Genomic DNA, 25,960 nt, shown 5'->3' with positions numbered 1-25,960 from the left:
TCTCTCTCATATTTTTCTATTAATCGTGTAATGATCCTTTTGTCTTTACATAAAAAAATTGCATGCCTTTGGATCAGGGTTATTTGGGTATCTTCATAAGGTGCATTAATCATTGTTGATTTGTTTGGGGGTGTCTCTATTTATGCAATGTTGTGTTAATAGTAAAATAAACAAAATACCCCTGGTAGTAAAAATATTGGTGGTCTCGAGCAGGGGTATTTATGTATTTTTATTTTTTATACACTGTAGAACATATACATTTGGATGTGAGACATTTAGTTCATTATGGTAGGGGGCATTTGGGTCTCTTAGCCTAGGTTTTGTTGTTAATTATAAATTTGGTTTAGAGTAGTAACGTAATTCCCCTTTAAAATAATATTTTTTTCAATAAAAAGTTATTGGCGCGTGTTTGTTGAAATCGTTGCATACTTTGAGCGGCGCGTGCGGCAGTTTTTAACTGTTAAATTTTTTTTTTGCCATCTTAGTTGATTCCTCTCTATCTCATTTTCCATTATAGATAACAGGTGTACTCCAAATGTGCCCGGTGTATTATCAGTGACCTTTTTTTTCTTCTTTCATTTCTCTTCTTCTACCTCGGTAAATACACTATGGTCCTTATTGTTATTGTTTAAATAAGATTTTTTATTTTTTTTTGAAAAAAATACATATAAAAAAGCATTGATTAATTTTTAAGGAAAAGGCCAGCGTTCATGACTCATATAGTAATGGCTAGCGCGTCCCACATTTGATCCCTTAATTTGTTTTTAATTTTAGATGTCATCCACCCTAATTTTCTTTGAAAAAAAAAAGTTAGATGGCATGTTGTTTGATATTGACAAGTTTTGTTTGGAAAAAAAAATTAAGGCAAAAGTTTTTTTTGATAAAAATCTCATTACTAAGCTGAGTTATGTTTTTCCATTCATGATCTTAAAAAACCATCCTGAAATCCAAAATCACTTGGAAATAAATCTCAGGAAACTTGATAAACTCCTTTATGACCTTAAAAGATTGTTCCAAAATCTGAAATCAACTCAAAATAAAATTTTTTTTACCGAGTGAAGATATGTTTTTCCAGGCAATTTTAAGATAAAAAAAACACCTAGAGCTCTTCTTGTCAAATGGGGCAATTTAATATCAATATCAACTATTTTTATAGACAAAATCAATGCCAAAATATTTTTTTTTTCTTAGAGTTGGATTCCAACAATTTTATTTCACTTCTCTCAAATCAAGGATCAAAAAATAAAATAAAAATGAAATCCGAGACCAATTTGATTTTGCCTTTAAATTTTAAAATCTAAATCAATCCAGTATTTATAATTTGAAAAGTTTAGCGATTACAATAAACACTTCGCAAAAACTTTGATAAAGCCTATCATTCCCTCGGTATTTGTCACTTTAGTCTTGCATTTTTCAATCTCGTCATTCCCATACAAATTAGCCTACAATTTAATTTAATAAGAGTCACAGAAAGTCAGTCAGTGCTATGCTATTTCCCTCCACACCTTTTACATTTACCCGTTACTTATAATTAATTGATACTAAATAATGAATCCTTAACAGCGAAAAAATTGATGAAAAAATAAATAAATTCCATTGCCCTCAATATGCATTGCACACACAACAAGAAAAAAAAACAGATGATACTTGGAAATTTTTGAAAACCAAACAGACCCTGAACGGTAAAAAAAAAAAAAAAAAAAGGAAAAGGAAAAGGCCCAGAGCATTCAGGTCAGCTGCTGATGTATTACGTTGAAAACGAAGTCGTTTTCAAGGAATAATAATACATATTACATAGGCAGCCAAGGAAGGAGCTGAAGTAGAGCAGAGTATCGAGTCCAGTCGAGTCAACTCTGTGGATCATCATCATCTATGGAAGAAATAGTATCAGCAAATAAAGAGACTAGATCATCATCATCATCAAAATTTATAATCGAAGAATGGAATGGATCTTCTTCATCAAAACTCTTTAAAACTGCGACTATAACTACTTCTCCTTATCTATCCATCCAGAGGTCACCTTTATATATATATATACCTTCACTTCTCTTTTGCTTCTTCTGTATTCATCATTTTGAATTGAATCATGTTTAATGCGCAGATCTGGAAGTCGTTTTAATCACGTCTGGAGACGAGTCCTTCAAGCGTTTGTACCCGAGGCAAGCCCTCCCCTTTCCCCCCTTTCTTTTCTCTTAATTCTTCTTTGGCAAAAAAAAAAAAAAACAAAACAAAATTACTATTCAATTTATTTAACTAATTAATTGAAATTCCGTTGGAGTGAGGGAACGCAGGGATTTCCAAGCAGTGTAACACCAGATTATGCCCCTTTTCAAGTATGGGATTCATTGCAGGTATTATCATTAATTTATGAATTTTATGAAAAAAGAACCTTCCGTAGTAATTTATCATAGCTGATGAATTGATGGCTTGATTTGGTTCTAAAGGGTCTTTCAACTTACATAAGGACCATGCTTTCAACACAAGTAAGCTCTATTTGATCACACTTGTAATAATCATATGATTGTCAAAAAAAAAATATATAAAAAAAAAAAATTGTTTCCTCAAATTGTGTTGAAGGCTCTCTTGAGTGCAATTGGGGTTGGTGAGAAATCAGCTACTGTCATTGGTGCCACATTTCAGGTACTATAATAGTTTTTTTTTTTTTTTTTTTATCTTTGGCTTTCTACTGCTACACAGATAATATGAATTGAAGTTTTTTGAAATTTGTGTAGGGCTTTTTTTTAAAAAAAGTTTATAAATAATATTGAGAACTGAGTTTTTGTTTGCAGTGGTTTTTGAGGGACTTAACTGGAATGCTTGGAGGCATACTCTTTACATTTTACCAGGTTTATTGTTGCATACTTTTGTGATTGCACCCCTTTTGTTTTTCTGGTCTCTGGGGATTATCTTAACTCTGGATTATCTTAACTCTTTCACTTGTGAAGTGCTCTAGTTTTCCTGCCTAGTTAAAAATGCTCTAGGTAGAGTTTGGCGATTGATGCAAACCACCTTTTCTTTTGTTCTTTCTTTCTTTCTTCCCTTTTTCTTTTTTTTTTTGGTTCATTTCAAGATTATATGAAACTGGGTAATTTTGTGCTTCTCAGGGCTCAGACCTGGATAGCAATGCCAAGATGTGGCGTTTAGTTGCTGACCTTATGAATGATCTCGGTATGCCCTGCTGTCTCTCTCCTTCTCCAGAAGGTGTACAGTGCACACACAAACTTTTGCTCCATATTGGCATCTGACATTCTATTTTGTAGTTATTCTCCATGGTTTCTCAAATTATTTTTTCCTTATGTCCAAAATTTATGAGAAAGTTTGTCAATTTGGCTGCAGGAATGTTGATGGACCTTCTTTCCCCTTTGTTTCCTTCCGCTTTTATTTTTGTTGTTTGCTTAGGAAGCTTATCAAGATCTTTCAGTAAGTATCCTCATAGCTTAAATGCCTGGTGTGGGGACCTGTAGATATTGTCCGAAAACTGCTTATTAGAATTTGTGTTGTGTAATTATTTATATTGTTGGTCATAGTGATAATGTTAAGGCCAAAAAAAGAAAAAAAGCCTGGTCGGATTCCATCTTGCCAATGAAATGGTTGATTAACTATTGCTGGCATTTATTATTTAAAAATATGCAAAAGAAATTTGAAGCTAACAATAGAATTTAACTAGTTTGCTACAGTATATCTGACACACCTGCAGGATAGAATATAAAAAATTAGATAAACATAAATGCTCAGTGATCATCATTTGATTTATCTCCTTTTTCCTTTTTCCTTTTTCCTTTTCCTTTTCCTTTTCCTTTTTTTCTATCATTAGCTGGTGTTGCTAGTGGTGCAACTAGAGCTGCTTTGACTCAGCATTTCGCCCTTCAGAACAATGCTGCAGATATATCTGCCAAGGTACCAATACTGCTATTCTGACCCTTGCATGACAACCTCAAGAGATTTTTTGGTTGCTACTACAGCTATTGACTCGCTCCTATATATTTATAGGAAGGAAGTCAAGAAACAGTCGCAACAATGATTGGCATGGCCTTAGGAATGATCCTCGCTCGAATAACAATGGGACTCCCCCTAGCCATTTGGTTTTCTTTTCTTTCTCTCACCGTGTTCCATATGTATGGTAAGCTCTTTTGCTATGGTTTCCGACATAGAGAATTATTTCTGACCAAGGAACATACTCACCTTCAAGGAACAATCAGGAAAATTATACATGGGTTCATGAAAGAGAATGACTTATTCATATCAATTTTCATGTTGTCTTTATGGCCGAAGAACTAGATCATAATAATCTCAATGAAAAAAAAGTTGGCACCTAAATTGAAGGGTGGCAAGAGGTACACCTTTTCTGGTTTCTAGATCTATTTGCTTAGTTCAGCAATAGATGGACAGTAAGACTTGTCCTTTCATGGTGACCAACTCAGAAACCTATAGTTTCTCTACCTTCTTGTTTGCATAACCATGACTTATAATAATAAAATAGTTTTGTGGTCATCTCATGTTACATCTGGCTTTATGTCTGCAATTAATGTTTTCATTTTCATGTGCAGCAAACTACAGGGCTGTTGGGTGCCTTGCTTTGACTTCTTTAAATATTGAGAGGAGCGCTATTCTCTTCCAGCATTTCATGGAGACTGGCCAAGGTAATGGTTTTGTCAATAGTGGCTAATCGCCCAAATAAAGGCAACAAAGTTCTGGCATGATCATCCAAATTGATTCTTCTTTTCTTTTCTTTTTTAATGAAAACTCACTCTATTTCATGAGCTTACTTACCTGATCTCACCTGTTGGCAAGCTGGAGGTGAATTTGTTTATCTATCTATTTTTCTTGATTTTGACGCCATTATCTGAATTTGTTGCCAGTTCTCTCTCCTGAGCAGGTCTCTAGAATGGAACATGTTTTACCAACATGGATCACTTCTTGGAGTTCAAAAAAGGTCAAGTTACTACATGCCAATGTGCGCTTGGGTGTGAGAGTTTCTTCACTTGATCACCAGGAAATGTGAGTTTTCGGGTATTTAAGTCATAAACTTTCCATTACTACAAGGTTTTGTTTCCTACTTGTACTATGTACCCTTGCTTTTTCTTTTTCTTTTTTTCCTTTTTACTTTTTTTGAATGACATATTTATTCAGAGCAATTAGGTAGACAACCTTTTACTGAAAAAAAGTAGTTTTGTTCAGGTGGTGCTTATACAATGGTTGTTGTAGAAGCACCTGAATAATTGAACTACTGTTTAGCATATTTCAAAGGCATTTCAAGTTAGGATTATGGCTTAAATCTTGACATATCTGCACACAAAACTGATCTGAGCTGGCTTCTGCAAAATCAGTGCTCTAAAACATTTTGTTCTGTGTAAAAAACTAACTGTTCAAGCAATATTCTCAAACAGGAAGGAGGTGTTGCTTTCTGCAGGATCTCATTATCTTAAAGGTTAAGATCTAGTTTCTACCTTCCAGTTTTCAGTTTTTAAAATCATAAAAAAAAAACTTTGAATTTTAATGGGAAACCTATTGCTTATTTTGCTTGTCTATGCTGCTCTTTTTAGCAAAATACTTGCTGGTGGAGAGGAAGGGAATCATCGATGTTATAATGCACAAAAATTCAACAGCTTCAGATGTCTTGCAATCGTTTATTCACGCTCTTGTTATGGCCAAACTCATGCAAAAAAGTTCATCTGTCTATTTGGAGAGCCAGTCATGGATGGATAAACATTATGAAGTTTTTCTTCAAAAGGTATCTCTCTCAATTTTTCTTAACTTCAATAAATTGCTCGTTTACTTGACCCTATGACCAAATTCTGAATGAGAACCCAGAATGGATTCACTTTCAGAATACTGCTGTTTCCCGCTTAATTTGAGTTCTGTTGCTGTTCTTCATCGAGGAACTTAGAGGCACATTTTGGCTCTAGATGATTTTTATTCTTTATCTGACAGCTACACTGAGCAGAACTTCAACCAATAACTAAAAAGAACCTGTAATTGCCATTCTGTTTCACAGTGCTCTGTGTCATAACTGGTCACCAAATGAACCAGGAATTTTTACATGCGACTGAAATTTAATCCCTCATCTTTTATTTACTTATTTAAATAAACATTTGTATCCCTACAAATGAAGGGCCTAATCTTACTACATTAGCTGATCAAATAATGTCCACAATTATGTTTTGAGCAATGTGAATAAATATATCCAGAGATGTGAATCCATGATGCCTGATGGCTCTCCAAACTATTGCATTCTGAAGTTCCCTATATCACCCTTCTTCATTGAAGAACTTGGAAGCACCGCCCTGCTTTTATTTGTCAAGGTAGCTACACTATTTATAGATTAACTAACACATTTTGGTTCTTGTTCATTTCTATTCTTTACCTGGCAGCTAAGTTCATTGGGTTGGAAAACAGGGCGCCTTCTTTCCCCTCCAGTCATCTGGAAGGCGAACTGGACAGATGTTTCATCAGATGATAAAATCGACTAGGTAATACGTGAGTTCTGTTGCATTATAATTGCAAGAATTGCAGAAATTGACTACTTCATTGACATTCAAAGCAAATTAATTTAACAATGTGGCCATCAACTGAGGCTTGATACTGCCGTGAACACTGAAGAGCGAGGCATTTTAGATGGTACACATCCGTGGTGCCATAATATGAGAACGGTAACTCTTTGTCTTGAAGCAGCTCCGCTATAGATGTTCTTGGTAGGCTTAGAATTATGAATTTTTGGTGTTTCCAGAATCATGTATGCTTTTAAAAGTTGGATATGTCATTGGCTAATAGTCCAATGACCTCTTTTCTGTAGGAACTAGTAATATGAACCGCATTGATACGATATAGCTTAGCTTGACGATCTGGGATGGTGGTTTGCAGTAACCAGAGGGAACTTGTTTGAGGGCAGCACACCTGCTCCTGCGAATTGTTTTGGAGGCTATAATAGAGAATCAGTTTTTGCCTTCTGAATTTTGATGCATGTCCTCCGCAGTCATGTGGTTTGAATTTGTCACGCAGCCGAGGGGTTTTGTCACCCCAGATGGAGAGAGAGCGTTCCCATCAAAAGGCTGTCTTCTGCATAAAAAACAGCCCCTGAAATTATTTTTGACATGCCGTTTTGCAGAAAAACAGACCTGCACTGCCCAACATGACATATCGCTTAAGTGTTTGAGAGAAACTAGCATAAAAAAAAAAGTGAAGTTAATAACATCAGTTGCGTTTCCTTTGCTGATGATAATGTGAGCAATATGTCTTCCATGCCGATGAGACAGCAATTGGGGATGGTCAAGGATGAGCCTGATCCATGACTTAAACATTCTAGGCTCTAGTATTATTACATCTGCAGCTCCTCCTTGTATGGGAAAAAAAAATTAATTGTCACCTTTTCTTATATTTTTGCTTCTTGCTTTGCTCTTTTATTTTTTTTTTGACCGGTTAGATCGCACACGTATCCTTCGAGCCCCGATTAAATTGACCTGTATAGCTTGTTCGGGCCTGTAAAAATTCAGGCCGAGGCCTTAATTTTTCAACTTTTCATCTTGTGACGGAAAAATAAAAAGGAGATGTGAAAACAGAATGGTTCGACCGGAATTCACACAGTTTCTCCATGATAGACTCTGGATCTCTGCTTAATCGAAGGCTTCAATACCCCGTCAAAATATTGAAACCCTAGCCAAATTCGAAGACAAAGGAAGAGGAAAAAAAAGACAAAATACTGAAACCCTGCCATTGAAAGACAGAACGGGGGAGAGAGCAGAGAGATCATAAACTTTAGATGGTCATAAGATATGGCTCGTATTTATAACCCGTCAGGTAGCCCCGCGTAACTGTTACGCCCGAGGTTTTTACGCTAATTAAAAACTTGGTCCATATGGGCCTCAATTTATCCAATAAATTCGAGTGCTTATAAATTAATTCACGCTAGGCCCGTATTTTCTGAGCCTCAAGTCTCTCCACCGAGAAAAAGGCCAACACAGTAGCAGGAAGGCCCAAAAAAAGGTAAAACAAATACATGCCGGGGTTAGCATTCTTTGCCAAAACCCACGAGCATGAAAATGTAGCAAAACAAGAAACGGAAGCACCCAGTAGGCAGAAATGGCCGAAGCACTTGTTGGCCTCTATCAATCAGCATGAAAATAGATTAATGATGAACTGTTTCCTTTTTATAATTTTTTTTCTTACAATAATGATACTGGCAGTACTAAGAACACTTGTTGAGCATTAATCAATTAAAATCACTAATTAATCTTCACTTTTTTTTATGATAGAATTAATTGCGAGCAATTCAAAAGGAATTATATTCAAGGGATGGTTCCAGCAGTTCAAAATATACAGAGTTTTATAGGGATGGCAGTCTTTTTCAAACACAAAAATGCTGAAAAGGGGGAAAATGCATATAAAAAAACAACCAAATATAACATTATTCTGAAAAAGGGAAGCTGATTAGGAAAAAAAAGGAATCCTGGTGTCTATACATTTCCGCCCTTATCGAGCGGTCACTTTCCCTCGTTTCTTCCACAAAACCCATCCAGGGCTTGATTTAACTATTAAAAAGCACCTCCTGAATAATCCCCATCTTATCAACTGAGTATAAACTTACAGTATTTCGATCCTCCTTCATACAATTTTTCTAGACTATGAGCAGGCAGTTGGTCACTCATTTTCGATGTCCTGACGATGCCATCAGAATCCCAACAGCTGCAATAAACATGAACAACATATTTACAAGCAAAATGTATGTTCTTCGCGATGATTTTCTGTACTCTCCAAAGAGAAGTATGCCCCAAAATGTGCTCACAAGTGGGAGTGCCTGAAACCAATACCCCATTCAAGTCAATGACCACGTAGAATGTTAGGACATCATAAATTCGAAATATATGTTATGCATGTCAAAGTTTTAATCCTATGCTCTTTTTATCATGCTTAAAAGACTGACCTGAACAGCATCTGCTGCTGCATATCCTGCAGCTTGACCTCCCATAAATTGGAGACCATTCCCAAATCCACAGAGCAGGCCAGCCAAAAATGCCCAGCCTCTACCATTCCAGTCATTAACATAAGCCTTAAGTGATGACCTCGGTAGATTTAATACAGGGCGGTAAAGGAAGGTGACATTTAGAATGATGGCAAGTACAAAACAAGAGACCGAAAACCAGAAAAATGCAGTGTAGACAACCAACTTAGGAACCCCTTTCTTCAAGGTGTGCCACTGATCATTTGTTGCCAAGTTAAAAGCTGGGGAGAACAGAGAGAAGCAAAAACCTGCAAAGAAAGTTATAGACAGTCCAATCAAAGTGCTCCTTCCAAACACCTGTAAGGACAGCCAAACAACTTGTTTTACATTAAAGAGCTACACGCCTATTTAGATGCAACACTTTAAGAGAAATGAGTGCCAGGTTGTGCCACTAACCTTGATTGATCTTCTGTTCTCAAGCTCTATGAGGAAATCTGCTGTTCCAGCTTTGGCTCTCTCTGGAGTACTACTTCCATTTTCCATATCCTTTACTCCTGTTCAATAATAAAGGAAGGCCAGCAAAAAATTTCTTTGTCATTCTAATCAAATGAGCTAAAAAGAAACGATAGAAGTGATCCAGCAAGCTCTATACCCTTGTTTTGAGATGCTTCATTCGAATATGCGGAAGAACCTACAGTCCTGATAGAAGGTTAAAATCAGCAGTGGCATCAGCAAGAATGCCAGTTAATTCACCTAACTCTGGCCCAAAAAAGAAATTGTAACTGCATATGGAGCACAAAAAAACTTTGCTTTTCTACATGAAAAGATGAAAGCATACTCTGTTACATTTTTGTTGTCACTTGTTAAACCCTTGAGCTTTGCTCTGTTGTCGGCTGCATTAGATGAATGGACAGCTGACCCAAGACAAACAGCAATTAGGAAGCAACCAACACCCGGAAAAAGGATCTCTGCCTTGTTAATTTTGTCATCCAGGAAGTAATTCAAGGTTGTTCCTGTCAAAGAGAAATAAACAGGAGTGAAAAATACGGAGCTTACAAAGACAGCCAATTTCCAACATGTCTGACTTCTTTCAGCACACACTACCTATAACAACAGTTATGCTGGAAGTAATGACTTCTGTCACTGATAAACCAACAAAAGCCCAGGCATACTGTGTGGATAGATTTCCAAGGCTGAGGACCACCCCACCAGCCATTGCAAACATAATAGAAGGCCAATTATCCTGCATCATTCAAGCCAGAACAATCAAACATCATTTGTGTACTTTTGCTTCTATGTTGCGGGTAAATTATGCCCAAATAAATCACCTTACAATAATCAAAAGCAACAATATGTGACTAACAGCGTACGAATAAGACTAATAACATCGCAAACAGAACTTACCTGGGAAAGTTGGGTCGTAAAATTTGGCCTCCCACTGCCGATCTCACCAAAGGTCAAAGCTATAATAACAGCAGCCAAGAGATTTGTGATTGAATAATCAAGGTATGTGTGTTGAGGAAGCCTGCCTCTTCTTTCTAGTAGTGTCATAATAGCTGGCCATGTACCCAAGAAGAACAGGGAAAACAGCATGCATACTATAGCTCCTCCTTTGCTCTCCACTAGATACATGTTTAAGAGATAACTTCTAAATCTTTTGAGGAAATCAAAGGTGGTCTGATGCACCAGAAAAACTCTGCAGCAGAGAAGAGTTCTAAATTACAGAATATGCAAGGCAATTGAAGTATAATTATGTTAAAGGGAGTATCATACAGAGTCAAAACTAAATTTAGAAGAAGCCAGTTGCTTTGTAAACACCGTTGACTCACATATACATTCATCAATAAGATTATCAAAGATGCCAGAAAATGAATTTCCGAGGAACATAAATTGCTTACAAACTAGTATAAAGTAGGCGCAAACATTGAAAGAAAGCAAGTGCTAACGTACCAACCGAAAAAAAAAGATGTGAAGCTGGATGCAGTATCTCGGGGAAAAAACCAGTGGAGGTTTCGTCTTGATTTTCTAAAGTTAGATCGAAATCTTCCATACATAACGGCAGATTCTTCTCCACTGATTCGGAATCTTTCGATTGATTAAAAACATCCTAGTATCAGACGGTAATTAACTGGCACAGTATTGCATATGTGGAAAGATACTGAAAAAAGAAGCAAGACTCAAAGCATTGGGTGTTCGTTTGTCTAAAACACATCATCTAAGAAAAGGTAAAGTGTGGTTAAAACATTTCTGAAATAAGAAAAGAAAGAAGAGGAAAAGGCCTGGTTAAAAGGGAAACACATCATCTAAGAATCCAATTCGTCTGCACGTTTGTTATCTTCGGTGGCGGTCAAAGGACGGCACCATTACCATTTTTGTTTGTTTTTCTCTCGAGTCAATGTATCGCTGTCCAAAGGACGCCACCTCTTGACATTGGCTAACGTATCTTTAACTTTTTAAACTTAGCCATCTCCCACTCCGTAGATGTTTGCAACCAGTAAGACCACAATACGTAAATTATCCTCTGTAGCAAAAAAAATTAATTATTTTTTTATTTTTTATTTTAAATTAATATTTTTTTTTGTTTTCAAATTATTTTGATTTATTGATGTTAAAAATATTTTTTTTAAAAAAAATATTATTTTAATATATTTTTAAATAAAAATCAAAGTTCCATTAAAAAAAAAAAATCACAACTGTTCTTCACATTTTAACTTTTCCTTCACCCACCACCCCTAATGTGTTATTGTTTTTCTTTTCGCGAAAGCAATTAAGAATCCGTGTTCTTGTGTTAATGGAAAGAAAGCATTTCCTTTCCATTGAGAGTATTGATACATGATATTTTCAATCTCAATCAACCAAGTGGTCACGGAGTTTTCTTCCTCTCGACAATATATGCGATCATAATTGAACTGCGACGGTAAACTATATTCATTTTCGATGCCCTGCTGATGCCATGAGAACTGCCACAGCTGCGACAAACATGAGCAACATGCTGACAAGAAATACATACGTTCTTCGCGATGATTTCCGGTACTCACCAAATAGAAGAATGCCCCAAAATGTACTCACAAGCGGAAGCGCCTGAAATCACCAGTGTAAATCAAATGATCATCACTTGAAACGGTAAGCACATGCAGATCACTTTCTATGATGAACTTAGGGTTAATGGTGTGTCCAAAATATCATGAAGCTATCAAAATTGTTTAAAATCATTAATTTGCAGCACTATCCCATGTGTGTATGTATTAAAACTAACCTGGACTGCATCTGCTGCTGCGTATCCTGCAGCTTGACCTCCCATAAATTGAAGACCGTTCCCAAACCCACACAAGAGACCAGCTAAAAACGCCCAGCCTCTGCCATTCCAATCATTAATATACGCTTTCAATGATGATCTAGGCAAGTCCAGCACAGGGTGATAGAGGAAGGTGACATTCAGAATGATGGCCAGTACAAAACAAGAGACCGAGAACCAGAAAAATGCAGTGTAGACAACCAACTTAGGAACCCCTTTTTTCAAGGTGTGCCATTGATCGTTTGATGCCAAGTTAAAAGCTGGTGAGAAGAGCGAGAAGCAAATGCCAGCAAAGAAAGTTATGGCCAGTCCAATTAAAGTACTCTTCCCAAACACCTGCCAGTGATCAAAGACAAAAAAGAACCGAGTTATTGTTTAGTTTTAAGAAAGAAAATACATGAAGAAACAATTCACCAGTATGCTGTGTTTTTTTTTATCTGCCATAATTTCTTGTTTCAATTTTTTTTCACTAAATGGCCGTTTTTTGTTTGGAGCTTCCACTTCTTAATTAGTTTACAGTGTATTGTGTTTGGCCATGTGTTTGAAAATATAGCATTTCCTCAGATTAAGTGAAATAAGTGCAGGAGAGGGGAGGACAGAAAAAATAATTCCGCTAGAAAATACAATGAATAAGGTTGTGAAACCACCAACCTTGATTGCTCTTCTGTTCTCAAGCTCTACAAGGAAGCCTGCTGTTCCAAATTTTGCCCTTCTTTCTGTAGAATAAAAGAAGGCAATAAATGGACAACTTCGATAAACAAAGTGGACGCAAATAATATGATAAGACAAATCCAAAAAGTAGCATACCCTTTTCTGGAAAAGCTTCTCTGGATGTGGAGATGTCTGTAGCCCTGCAAAAGCTTAATTTTAATTCTAACATCAGTGATATCCAAAACTCTTGCTTTTGGATAACGAAATCGTCAATCAATGAAAAGAAAAGGGAAAATTAATATTTTATCTGCAGTCGCTTTACTGGTTTGGCCAAAATTCCAGTGAATATTTTTGCCTCATGAGAATAGAATTCTTAAGTGAACAAAATTCATCTTAGAATTGTCGGCATTTTCATTGTTTGCAAGCACTGAGATAAGATTTATGACAAATGAAGAATGAATAGCTAACTTTGACTCAAAAGTTCATTATTGACATGGAAGAGATAGCTGGGAATGTAAATGACTATGCATCAAATAATATATAACATTAAAATTGAAACTATCTATAGAAGAAGACACATACACTGATCGAAGTTTGTCATCGTTTGACAAACAGCTGAGCTTGGCTCTATTATCAGCTGCATTGGACGAGTGAACAGCTGAAGCAAGGCAGACAGCAATCAAGAAGCAGCCAACACCCGGGAAAAGAATTTTGGCATTATTAATTTTGTCATCTAAGAAGTAATTCAACGTTGTGCCTGTTAAAAAAAACCAACAATTGCAATAAAAGAAATTAGTCTAATGACATGCTATTGACTTGCATAAAAAAATTCATTCAGCACACAACAGACAAACCTATAACAACAGTTATGCTAGCAGTGATCACTTCTGTCACCGACAAACCAACAAAAGCCCAGGCATACTGTGTGGATAAATTCCCAAGGCTGAGGACCACCCCACCGGCCATTGCAAACATAACAGAAGGCCAATTGTCCTGCATCAACCACCCTAGTAGATTTAAATACAAATGGTAAGTGATATGATGCCGCTGCAAACAAGAGACTGAACCTAGTATGCCACAGAATCGCCTCAGAACAATCAACACTAAAAAGCAAGCAATGCAGAATACTGTAGAGGGCCATAATGCATAAATGAGCCTGATGGAGTTAGCAAGCTAAATGGCTCAACGTACGCTTAATTGAGAAAGCTGGGTTAAGAAATTCGGTGCCTCATGCGTGCTCTTCCCTATCTCACCAAATGTAAAAGCAATAATTACAGCAGCCAGGAGATTCGTGATTGAATAATCGAGGTAAGTATGCTGAGGAAGACGGCCCCGTCTTTCCAGGAGAGTCATGACAGCAGGCCATGTGCCCAAGAAGAAGAGCGCAAGTAGCATGCATGCTATGGCTCCACCTTTGCTCTCCACCACATACATTTTCAACGCAATACCGATGATCCCTTCTGTTGGTAGAATGATCGATGAAGGTATTCCTGAAAAACCCTTCAAGCAAAGAAACAAATTCAGCCACTCATTCTGCGTGGTGCCTCTTAGGAGGCCATACTGAGCAAATCTGAAATGATTTCTTCTGTTTTTTTTTAAAAAAAAAAAATCGTCGGGTTGCCTATAAAGAGTAGTAGTGGTTAGAAGTAAAAAATCAGGAAATAAAAAATCGAAGAAGAAGGTATAAAATAGAAGAGCGTGTAGGAATCTGCAAGCAAAATGACACTTGGAAAGCATAAAGAATATACAGAATCAAAACAAGGCCTGCATATATAAGAATCAAGAAAGTCAACACACAGCGGCAACAGAAAATGCATACCATATTCAGATTCTAAAAACACTGAAGAACCGAGCTTGAATACTTAACATCAGATCACTCTCCGTGTCCTCATATTATTTCACTTTTAAAAAAAAAACAGCAAATAAGAAGGATAGAGAGAAAAACAGAGAAAAGAAGGATCGCCCACCGATAATGAATTATAAAACAATTTGAGGACCTGGATCCCTCCCTTGTCTTAATAAGTTTGGAATCTTTCAATTATCTTTTGACAAACCTTTTGAAAGCGAGCTGATGTGGCCCCCTCTGTTCACCTACTTTCAATGGTCAAAGATATTTGTAGAGTGATTTGGGAAAATAACTGTAATAAGAAGAATAGCAATGTAAGAAAGATCGCAGAGAACTTGTAGATTAGAACGTTGTTTTCTTCTTCTTCTTCTTCTTCTTCTTCTTATTTTTCCATTGTGTTTACTTAATTAGTTATTTTTTATTCCTATGACAGATGGTGTCCAACTTCTTCTTCTTATTATTTTTATAGCTATGACAGATGGTGTTTAATATATATAGAAGGTAGTCGCTACCATGGAATCTGTAGGGATTGGATTCTTTCAGATCCACCCACCTTCCTTCCACCTCCGTTTGCGTTGGCGTCGGAAATTTACGGTAGTCATGATTTCAATTTCTCGACTTGTGACTTCGATTGAGTTTCATGATTTATTAAAAATTATTTTTTACTCTCAATTATAATTTAAAAATTATTCTGTATAAATAGTTTATGGTAAAAATAAGTTAAAAAAAATTAATTTATAAATAGCATCCATAGATATTATTTAAAACATTTTTTTTAAAAAAAGAAAACAGATGTAGACTGTAGTATAGGTTAGAATTCAAAAATCAAATCAAAATCTAATTTTTAATTAAATGAGATTTTTGACACATTTTTCTGATAAAGTCTTGATTTAAATTAAATTTTATTTATAATTTATTATTTTTATAAATTGATTTAATTAATCTTTTCTTATTTTTAACTCGTAAAAAAATCATAACCTTTTTGTTTTTTGTTTTAAACAACGACTATGAATCAGCCAGTCACCAACCCAACTTATATTCTTGTTAACAGATCAGTCCCAAACCTTCTAAACTTGCTAATTTGTCCTTCTTTCTTCTTTGATCTAATAATTCCATCCCCACCAATTTCCTTGCCATAAAATTAAATCTATAGGGATTTTTCAATTTCAATTTGCCTTTGTTAGAAGCATGGGAATACAGCTATTGGCCACATATTATGGAACCTATATTTCCGATCTCTCTCTTGATACTTCTTCTAAGTTCACTATTTTTGCCATCTCTCCAAACATCCTTTGCAGGAAATTTCCCAGCAGCCTCTGATCAGGAACCATGTTCGGCACCTGCAAAAAGCTAAGAATATGCCATGTTAAATTTGTGTGTGTGTGGAGGTGCAGGCAGGGCGGACGGGTATGTACAAGTGCATGTGTGCGTGCATGCATGTGGGAGGGAGAGGAAGAGAGAGAGAGATTAAAACCTTGTCCCCAAAGAAATTTTTTGTATTATCAGCTATGGCTTCGATAAATTTCAGCTCAAGAAACTGGGGAGTAAGCTTCAACTTGTTTGCTTCACCTTCTTTCATGACCCTGAAAGAGAGAGAGCAAGATTATTGATTCACTTTCATGAAATCGTGTGAAATACACATAACTTGGAAAAAAGAAATTGGTAGTTTTCACCGATAGAAAGCAGCATCTGCCAGGCTCTTTTCATGAGCCATATTCATTTGGTTCTGAATCTCTTGCTTCTGTCTTGCACTGTCTTTCTCCATCATATTCTGTTCCATGAGAATCTTGCTCACATTGGCATTCTTCTCAGCCTCACTGATAGCCATCTTCTTTGTGGTCTCTGTCTCTTTCTCAGCAACTCTCTGTCTCTAGAAATTAAGACCTACATAGCAATGCACAATCTGCATCAATCACTCTCACAAATGCATGCATGATAAGCTTTTACACACAGAAAATTAGGCATGCCAAATTGGATGTGCCCATCCATAGTATCCAAGTTTCTCAGTTGAATGAGGTTTTGCTATGTTAGTAAATACCATAACATCACTCTGCTAAAGCCGCATTAATAGACAACCTTAAACATACAAGTATGAACAGTCCAAGGGAGAGAGAACCTTCATATCCATGGTAATCTCAGGAAAGATTTTCAACATGCATTATTCACCAACAAAATCATCTCTTTTTCTTTCTTTTTTTGTCTCAAACCAGGTTTCAATGGAGGGAAAGTAAAAGAATGAATTTGACCAAGAGTGTAGCAAACCTTAGTACGTTATTCTTCCATCTGTCCGAAATTCCTTCTTACGCTTTTTGGAATGGTGGGCTTCGTTACACAGACACTTACGATTTCAATACCAGGCACATAACGTGTACAAGCACCTTGAAGAGCATCTTTCATCTTTTCATCAATCTGAGAAAAATAGTGGCATTGATCTTTCATCAACATAGATACAGAAAGCAGGAAGAGATAGAAATCAAATTTAACATATTGAAAAGGATACTTGATGGAATTAAACAACCACCAGTAATACAGTGATCTATTGGGAAAACATGTCTCATGTTGAATTTCTTAACGTACCTGATCAAAAACATCAATATAAACTTCTTGAAGAGTATGATGGCTGCAGAACTGATTGATTTCATGATGAATCTTGTCATATATCCATGTGTAATGTGTTGTCATATTGCACATCATAGTTCAGTAGCGTCTCATATACATATCCCTTACGAAGCTGATTGACAACCTGAAATAATCATTGCAAGAATGCATATAAATTGTATTACGAGGAAAAGGCGGTAGGAGTAAATTGAAAAGTTCATCAGTACTGCGTTATCAGAGGCATCTTTAGATGAAAACCTAAAAAAAAAATATATATGAGCCGGCCCGCAACCTCAAAAAAATAAAAATAAAAATTGTTATTTACTGTATTAATTTCGAGTAGGTGATATATAGTTTTAACGGTGATGAGGTGTTAGAATTCTAATGCACGAACGTCATTAGAGTACTCCTGCAAGATAAATGCCCATGAAGTTTTATGAACCATATTCACCCCACTGTACGTATCTGATTTATATAACTAATTAAAAATAGATCACTGATAACCAACTACGATTTTTTTTGATAAATTATTTCCTCATAACATAGAGACTGATTTGAACATAGACCTGAATTGTAAGCGAAAGGACAAATCAAGGCTAAACTGAACCAAAGCAAGGACATTAGGGAGCGCATGGATGGTTAATGCCCTGTGATGGCATTGTCTTAACTAGAAGGTGCCTAGAAAGAGTCGATTGCGAATTAGCTATAAAAATAAGTGGGCTTTTCTTATACCACTTTTTTGTATTTACTAGTGACACTATAATCTTTTTGGCATATATTTGTTACCGACTCTTGAATTTTATAATATGGTCGGTGATAGCAAGTGGAAAGTCTACTCGAATATGAGGAACACTGGCCTCTCTGTAAACAAGTTCTTTTGCATGCACGAAGGGACATTGTACTTATTGATGTATGCACTGGAGAGTTTAATAAGAGCATTTTTATTCCGTAGGTAGTTGAGACTGGAGAGGCAGCAGCATGTGTCTTGTTTTCTTAGCTACAGCAAACTAAATGCGTTGGCATGATCGCAGTTCTGCTAGCTGCAGTCGCTAGTGAATGACAAGATGATCCACCACAAATCTAGCACAGCAGAGTCGCTAGTGAACAATTTTCCGTGTCAACAGCTTAGCACTTGCAGCATTCTGTACCCACTAGCTAGAAAACACCACAAGTTCTGCAGCCCAAAGTGAACGCAATGTTGACCCCCCTTATCCAAAACAGAGGTTAAACAATACATTTCCTTGCTTTTAAATCGAGAATCATATATTCACAAGGAAAAAAACAGTGGTTTCATGTCTGATGGGCAGGTGGAATGGCTACTTAACTCTACTTGTTATGTGTTGTTTGGTCATAGCATGCCACATCGAGTAGGTAATGATACCATGCGCGTGGAAGCACAGGTATAAAAGAAACAACGAGAGATGGAGCAACTCGGCCTTTTGGCTCAGCTCAAAGTGTAAAATACCAGTTTAATACCTGACGTGTGAATTATTGGTCTTGGTATTGTGTTATTTTTTTTTAGGAGGAGGGCCCATCATCGTAGCTTGCTACCGGAGCTCTTGCCTTTTTCGTTGCTCTATTGTATTTGGCAGGCGCGCCTTTCCAGCTCAGATTAAATAATTTATTGGGTATTAAAAACTGTCTATATACTAGCAATTGGTAAGCCAGATTTTATTAGATATTTAGAACTCCTTAATTTAATTAGCGCCAGAACATATCGTAAGCTATTGGAAATTTCAAAATTCCAATAGCAATGCTTTCAGCAATTATCACTTCCAATTAATGGTAATTATGCTGGGCTTGCCACATTTGGGCTAGTGGCTATATATGTGGCGTTGGAGTCCAACTCAAAATAGTTATATGGAATTGAACACCGTATTATAATTAATCAATTGTATTGTCAAAACATGCATACATATTTATCAAAAGATAATTTTTTTTTAATTATAAGAGTTGTAACTCAACTGGTCAGGTTCTGGGTTTATTTCTAGAGATCCTCAGTTTGAGTTTTACAAACCTCAGGGTTACTGGAGGCTTACATAGTCGTTAATTTCAAGGCCCGTGAGATTAATCGAGGTGCGCGCAAATGGACTCTCCACTAATCTAAAACAAAAAAAAATAATTTTTTTGGTTCAATTGTAAGAGATCAATAGCAATTAATTGTCAATCAGAACTAAATTTTTAACTTCTCTCATGAATTTGTGCTTGCATCAAACATTCTGGGCATTTAGGAGGAGGGAGAGCAAGGACTCCCAACAAGTCGGAGGAATAGTCTTGCGAACATCTTGCTCCTTGCCTCAAATTTCAAATTAATTTGGTCTAGGATTAAATATATGGATCTTGGCATATTAAATAATTTGTTGATATGAAAATGTGAATCTTTCTGTGGTTTTGGAGTTCGATCTAAGATTATCATTGAGGGGTGAACGGAGAATCCCACACGAGATCACAGATCGTGACCGTCAAGTTGGATGTCAACACGACAATAAACAAGACATGAAAGCTAAGGTAGGACAAGTGCTCGTTTGAGAATCACCAGTTTGGCTATCGCTGTGACTTTTAAATGTTCTGTGATATTTTAAAAACTAATATCTCAGCCCATTAATTCCATGTTTTATTTCCAGAAGCTATAAACTCTTAAAAAATCATATTCACAGCTGAAAGTGATAGCCAAACTTTTCCAAAAGGGCTGCCTTTATTCTCCAAAGCAAATATTCTATGAATTGAATTCAATGAAAACTTACTCTTAGAGGGCATGGCAAACTACGTAATAAATACCCCTTGACAAAAGGCCCCGTGCCTGAGCGAAAAAAAAACAAAACACTCATTGCCATGCTTTTGCAGGATGACGTGTATTTGTCCAGGTAATCATGGGATGGTAGAAATTTCATATTGCATCCTTAAACTTTAAGTTTGCCTGAATCAATGACAAAACTTGGAAACTTTTTTGATCACTGATCCGGTTTTAAAAAATGCCATCGACGTGAAACGTGGCGTGCTGTGAGGTGTTGTCACCAGGTTGGCTGGCCGTTCAGATGTCGTGCTCTCCTGATAAATAGACGGCTGATGTTTTTACGGCTAGCAAGTCCCGAATTATTTATCAACACGCCTCTTGACGCCATCCGCATCAAATATGTATAAGTCGGTAGACATCCCCTCAAGTTACGATGTGACCGACCCAAAGTTCGTAAGTCGGTAACAACGAATGACCATAAGGGCTTGCGTGCAAGATTAAAGGTTTGTACGGCAGTGTTGTTAGGTTGCTTTTCAAATAGCTTTTCGTGTCAAAATACATGTTAATTATATTTTTTTATTTTTTAAAAATTATTTTTGACATCAGCACATCAAAATAATTTGAAAACACTAAAAACATATTAATTTGAAGTTAATAAAAAAATAAAAAAATTTCAAATTTTATTAAAAACGCTTTTGAAACACAAAAACCTTAACAGATGAAAAACAATGTATTCTTCAATGATTAAAAACAGAAAAGAAAATTAACGCCTCCTAACTGCATGCATGCATGCATCCACCACTAAAAGCAGCAGGCAAAAATAATCAAATTAGGTGTAGATGGTACGAATTTTTCATTAGATTGGAAAGGAAAATAAAATACTACCACCTCTCTTTAGATATACAAGTACTACTACTACTACCCCCAATAGCAGTCACATATCAGCACTCAATGGAGAATCAAATTCCTAGCCTTTTCACATGGGAGGAAAGATACAAAAAAAACCCTAGTGGGGTTTGACTCTTGATGACCACCCCCCCGCGGCAATCCCACCGTAAAATAAATGCCCACCCGTCCTTCCGTGGCAAAATCTCATCCACAAATCAACCGCCCTTCCTTTTTACCTTCAACCCCACAACAGAAAGGGAACTGAAAACAAGAGGGTTAAAGAAGATGCCATGAACCACAAGTTAGTGCCTTTAAATTGAGAAGCCACACCGTTGACAACAGTGGTGCCCGTTGGGCCTAATCCGGTGAACACTGCTGACGGAGGAGGCGGAATTATAGAAGATGGTGTGTTTGTGCCCGTCGGTGCTGTGCCCGAGTTTGATGTGTTGCCGGTGCTGTAAAAACAAAAGAAAAAACCAGAAGGATAACTCAGACTCAGTACCCACTACCACCCACGTAATTAAAAAAATCTCAGAGCACCCATTGTCCTCGAGCAACCACATCATGAAAGCAAATGGATACCAAACTTAACAAAAACACAACACGCACAACTGTTGCATCATTGGCACTTAACATGTGGAAAACATAAATGTAGAATAAGAGAAATAACTTATGAAATATCAACATCATGACAGCTCAAACTGTAAGAAAGATGCAGGCCCCTGACCTATAAAGATATGTCAATGCAATAATAAAGAGTGAATGATAGATCTACTTTTCTCAACCACTGTCTAAAATTTCTCTCAAGCCAGCATTATTAAAGAGACAGTACTTTTCTTATACTGCTTATGCAAGCAAACTCAGATCAAATTCAAATCTACCAGGTGGATCGTACAAGTTTGACACGCAAGTGCAGAAAGTCTAAAAGAGACCGCAGGAAGTTAGATTCAAAATTAACAGCAACAGCATTTCATCAGCTTATAGATTCCTATTCGCAAGAAAAATTGCCTTCGCTAAACAGTTACAAAGTTCTCTGAAGACAAAAAAAAGGTATCCAAAGCCCTAATAACAGATTCACACACTCCCAGAGAAAACTTCATTTAAATACAATAGCCAAAATATCTGGCAAGATGAGAACATGATTCCAAAATTGACAGAGAAATCACCAACACAGGATGTCAGGATTACCAACTTTCTTTTAAAAAACATACCTTGAAGTTGCTGATGCAGGATATGTACACCCGGAGGCTACATCTGCACATTACAGAAACATACAAAACAACGAGAGAGTTAGTGGCCCAAAAGATAATTGGATAAAGAATTGGTGGATTGTGGGACTTCACTTACTTTGAGGGAGAGTCGCACTAGTCACGGCAGTTCCTGCAAAATCACAGCTCCCAACAGCTTGGCCTTTCTTCTGGAAGTAGCTGTTAACAGCATAGCTGCAGTGATCTTTTACAGTGTTGGGCTGGTAGCAAGGACCGCTTTGAGCGATTTGGGTACAATCTGCTCCGGCTCCACAAGCATAATCCAGGGCTTTTTGCAGCTGTGTGTCAGCAATCCCATCCTTGCATATGCAGTAGGTGGCATCTACAAAAAACAGAAAACCAGCAAACTCAACTGTTAGTACAAAAACCACAACCTTTTCTTCTGAATGCAACTGAGAATTTAAAAAAAAAACGAATTTCTAAACTAAATCAACAGATTAAAAGAAAAAAAAAGGTGATCACTAGTGTACAGATGATCATGGATTAAGCTAAATTTTTCTCGGAGTACAAAGAAGAAGAAAGGAAGGAAAAACTAGAGCGAGAAATTAATAGAAAAACTCTTCCTTCCAAATAAATCATACCAGTATAAGAACCAAGATAATAAGAAAGGAGATCACTTTAAAAGAAAACTAAAGAGACCCCATCTCATTAAAGAGAAATCCATTCATCAGTCCTTAAAAAATTTCTCCATCCAAGATCGGAAAAGTAAAGCAAGAACACATGAACCTAATTAACTTACATGAATGACCAGTGAGTGCCCAGAAAAACACTAAAAACACTAAAACAGCCATCGTTGATGTAGGGTTTTGGGGCTGAGATGAGAGAATTAGCTGTACTTTAAGATGATAGAACTTGAAAGATGGCTTTATATGTGAGTGTTAGAAGAGAGGAGAGTGAAAGAGAGTTGAGTTTTCTAGACAACGATGGGTGACGGTGGGTGGTGAAGGTGTCTGTATCTGGTTCACTTTTTTTTTCCTCTACCTTTCGTGCTAAGACCCGATATTTTATTTCAAAACTCTTCTATACAAATGAAAGTGGGTGACTGGGTTAAGGCAGCGTTTGCTTTGCTTTCATGATATCAAAATAATTTTGTAAAAAATTGATTTTTTTTAATTTAAATTATTTTTTTAGATTATTTTAATATGTTATGTCAAAAATAAATTTTAAAAAATTAAAAATATATATTTTAAAATAAATAAAAATTAAAAATAACTGACGCTCTTGAAGGAATAACCATGTTATTACCCTTGTTTTTCAACGGTCATAAACTCACGTACATGGTTAAAACTTGACCACTGCAGAACCCAACCTGGTTTAGGTTTAGTGGCCGTTCACCGTTGTGTTCAAGGGGTCCTGCATGTATGTTCTTGGTTCTCCTTTACCTCAATGCTATGACCGTGAGCTTGCACCGGGTGGTGCCTCCTTCTTTTTCATTTTTCTTGTTCTTATATGGGTTTTTTTTTAAAAAAAATGAACACTGTTTAAAATAATAATATAATAACACAGTTTAATTTATTTTTTAACAAAATAGCAGAGTTTAGTAACGAGAAACCCGATATCAGAAACAATTGTTTAGAGAGCATGAAGAGAGAGGAAAAACAAAAACTTTTGATTACGTTAACATTATTATTAAATAATAATAATAATAATAATATAAACTCAACAACACTAAAATAAAATCACCAGCAATAATTAGAGTGAGACATACATGATGGGTGGCTCCCTAGCTTATAAATAGCGAACATGGTGCACTCTGGTTACTATTAGTGGCTTTTATTAGTGTCGTTAGATTTATTTTATCTGCATGTTTTTCATGATATCAATAGAATCATAATTAGAGTTTCGACATATCTCTAAGTTTTTTATCTATTTTCTCTTTTTGTATTGTAATTGTCCACTTGTCTTTTTTTTTTTGAACTTGATGATCTTTAAATTCATCTTGTAAAGATTTTTAGTATCGTACTAATGATTTAGAATTTCATTATGCTCACATGATCTCTTTTTTTATATTTTCTCCGATGATTGTTTTTTTGCCTCTAAACATGAAGTGTAGCCACTTTGTTTATTATTGTTTTTTGTTTTTGTGTTGTTTGATTTATTATTTGTCTCCGATGATTGCTTATTTGCCTCTAAACATGAAGTGTAGCTACTTTGATTATCATTGCTTTTTGTTTTTGTGTTGTTTGATTTATCATATCAAAATATTTTTGATGATATTGATGATATTGGGATTGGAGTTTTTGGTGAAATTTATATATATATATATATCCTATCATTATTGTTATTTGTACGGCCAGATTAACAATTCACCTTAAATGTTGAGTTTGATGACTTTAAATATCACATATTTCAATCACAGATATATCAAACTACATTATTTTAGCAAAATTTCTTCTATTTGTGTTACTTGCATTTTTCTAAAAAACAGAGTTAATAAGCGAAATTACCCCAACATCAGCAACTAACTTACATGGTATGTTTGGCACACCAAAAACAGTACTTGCATCCAGGTTCGTGGCCTAGTGGTCCTGGTAGGGAATTTCTTGTATCTGCACCCTAGGTTCGAATATTTATGTGCATTTCTGTCATCCCCGTGATGTCTTATCTGCCTATTAGACTTGCAGAGTATTCAATGGATCCGGAGATTAGTCATAATATACGTATGCTCGCCCGGATACCCCGGGTTATAAAATAAAAAGAAAAGATATGACAGTACTTCTCTTCATGTAGCATGCTCTGGTTACCACTGCTTTTTTTTTTTTTTGTTGTTGTTTAATTCATTTTGTTGATATGTTTTTTATGGTACCGACAAATTTTATAATTAGATCTTAAGAATGCCTGTAGAATCTACTTTTCCCCTCTTCTCTCATTGTCATTTGTACCAGTCAATTCATTACGCATTATTTTATTTATTTTTTGTCATATTTATTTTAATATCATTTTTAAAATTATTAGATTTAAACATTGCAGATATTTTTATACTTTGACCAGGATTCTTAATCAATCTATTTAAAGCCAATTATAATTTAATTTAATATAGTGTTTAATTTAAATTTAATTGCTAGAAAATTTAAATTCTTATTTAAAATAAAATAAATTTATTTATTTATTTCTTATATTATTCTCGTGTTCATCTTATTCATTCAAATATTTCTAAAAAAAAATTAAATAGACAAGTAATTTGAGAAGTTAGTTTCGGTATATTTTTTTTATTTTTACCGTAGTAAATTAGGGATTGATCTTTGATTTACTTCTGTATTATTTTTAAATATTAAATTTAATATAGAATTCAATTATGAAAACTCAATCTATTATAAATATAAAATTTTATTAAAATTTTAAAATTAAATTCAATTAAGAGGTTACGAACACATTGAATACTCGACCCTTTGATTATCTGTCTTACACTTTTCATGCCTAACCTCTTAATGTTTATTTTATAATAAAACATGTCCCGATTGAGGCGAATGAGGGCTGAATTGAAAGTTAACCCTGGCAAATATCATCCATACTTAACCCCTGGTGGATATTTTTAATATTTTACCCTTTAACTGTTTCTTACTTTTTTAGTATACAAGAGGATGCGTGAGAGTTGAGTGTTGGTTATATTTTAAAGTATTTTTTTTTAAAATATATTAAATAAAATAATTTTTATTTTTTTAAAATTATTTTTAATATTAACCTATCGAAACAATTTAAAAACAAAAAAAATTAACTTATTAATTCTAAAAATTATTTTTTAAAA

The 25,960-nt window shown here is 35.6% G+C and overlaps 5 protein-coding genes across 12 annotated transcripts; 1 reads left to right on the top strand and 4 right to left on the bottom strand.

Annotated features, from left to right (window-relative positions):
- The first annotated feature begins 1,716 nt into the window (after window positions 1–1,716).
- Window positions 1,717–6,951, top strand: LOC7471058 (protein root UVB sensitive 3). Of its 5 annotated transcripts, none has more exons than XM_024606197.2 (16): window positions 1,722–2,015; window positions 2,102–2,159; window positions 2,292–2,351; window positions 2,445–2,483; window positions 2,578–2,640; window positions 2,790–2,846; window positions 3,105–3,168; window positions 3,337–3,420; window positions 3,815–3,897; window positions 3,991–4,120; window positions 4,548–4,640; window positions 4,860–4,998; window positions 5,388–5,428; window positions 5,544–5,731; window positions 6,372–6,470; window positions 6,794–6,951. In XM_024606197.2, the coding sequence occupies exons 1-15, from the start codon at window positions 1,873–1,875 to the stop codon at window positions 6,468–6,470; spliced, it is 1,341 nt and encodes a 446-aa protein (XP_024461965.1). In that variant the 5' UTR covers window positions 1,722–1,872; the 3' UTR covers window positions 6,794–6,951. The 5 variants fall into 5 exon arrangements, 3 of the variants coding, with proteins under 3 accessions (XP_024461964.1, XP_024461965.1, XP_002312282.2); XR_002983133.2 differs by having other exon boundaries at window positions 1,725–2,015; window positions 6,372–6,650; XR_002983132.2 differs by having other exon boundaries at window positions 1,725–2,015; window positions 6,372–6,692.
- Window positions 6,952–8,354: 1,403 nt separating this feature from the next.
- LOC7471057 (ureide permease 1) lies at window positions 8,355–11,315 on the bottom strand. Of its 2 annotated transcripts, none has more exons than XM_006379630.3 (8): window positions 10,890–11,315; window positions 10,340–10,631; window positions 10,040–10,178; window positions 9,774–9,948; window positions 9,588–9,634; window positions 9,392–9,489; window positions 8,918–9,292; window positions 8,355–8,791 (listed from the first exon to the last, which is right to left on the bottom strand). In XM_006379630.3, exons 2-8 carry the CDS (start codon window positions 10,565–10,567, stop codon window positions 8,639–8,641), a joined length of 1,215 nt encoding a protein of 404 aa, XP_006379692.1. In that variant the 5' UTR covers window positions 10,568–10,631; window positions 10,890–11,315; the 3' UTR covers window positions 8,355–8,638. The 2 variants fall into 2 exon arrangements, with proteins under 2 accessions (XP_006379692.1, XP_002311338.2); XM_002311302.4 differs by having other exon boundaries at window positions 10,886–11,313.
- A 316-nt stretch (window positions 11,316–11,631) lies between these two features.
- On the bottom strand, window positions 11,632–14,850 carry LOC18101466 (ureide permease 1). 3 transcript variants are annotated; one of them, XM_024606198.2, is made up of 8 exons: window positions 14,701–14,850; window positions 14,073–14,381; window positions 13,736–13,874; window positions 13,464–13,638; window positions 13,038–13,090; window positions 12,882–12,946; window positions 12,192–12,566; window positions 11,632–12,016 (listed from the first exon to the last, which is right to left on the bottom strand). In XM_024606198.2, exons 1-8 carry the CDS (start codon window positions 14,701–14,703, stop codon window positions 11,864–11,866), a joined length of 1,272 nt encoding a protein of 423 aa, XP_024461966.1. In that variant the 5' UTR covers window positions 14,704–14,850; the 3' UTR covers window positions 11,632–11,863. The 3 variants fall into 3 exon arrangements, with proteins under 3 accessions (XP_024461966.1, XP_006379690.1, XP_024461971.1); XM_006379628.3 differs by having other exon boundaries at window positions 13,038–13,081; window positions 14,701–14,842; XM_024606203.2 differs by lacking the exon at window positions 14,701–14,850 and having other exon boundaries at window positions 13,736–13,888; window positions 14,073–14,210.
- A 1,072-nt stretch (window positions 14,851–15,922) lies between these two features.
- Window positions 15,923–17,409, bottom strand: LOC18101465 (uncharacterized). The gene is made up of 5 exons (XM_052455204.1): window positions 17,305–17,409; window positions 17,032–17,136; window positions 16,401–16,597; window positions 16,202–16,310; window positions 15,923–16,067 (listed from the first exon to the last, which is right to left on the bottom strand). Exons 1-5 carry the CDS (start codon window positions 17,407–17,409, stop codon window positions 15,951–15,953), a joined length of 633 nt encoding a protein of 210 aa, XP_052311164.1. The 3' UTR covers window positions 15,923–15,950.
- A 3,479-nt stretch (window positions 17,410–20,888) lies between these two features.
- Window positions 20,889–23,238, bottom strand: LOC7471055 (PLASMODESMATA CALLOSE-BINDING PROTEIN 3). Its single transcript, XM_002311301.4, has 4 exons — window positions 22,955–23,238; window positions 22,295–22,537; window positions 22,159–22,201; window positions 20,889–21,402 (listed from the first exon to the last, which is right to left on the bottom strand). The coding sequence occupies exons 1-4, from the start codon at window positions 23,004–23,006 to the stop codon at window positions 21,186–21,188; spliced, it is 555 nt and encodes a 184-aa protein (XP_002311337.1). The 5' UTR covers window positions 23,007–23,238; the 3' UTR covers window positions 20,889–21,185.
- Window positions 23,239–25,960: the final 2,722 nt, after the last annotated feature.

The sequence above is a fragment of the Populus trichocarpa genome, chromosome 8 (assembly GCF_000002775.5).
Source record: "Populus trichocarpa isolate Nisqually-1 chromosome 8, P.trichocarpa_v4.1, whole genome shotgun sequence".
Taxonomy (NCBI): Eukaryota; Viridiplantae; Streptophyta; class Magnoliopsida; order Malpighiales; family Salicaceae; genus Populus; species Populus trichocarpa.
The sequence above is the reverse complement of the archived record's forward strand: the minus strand, read 5'-3'. Positions and strand labels throughout refer to the sequence as shown.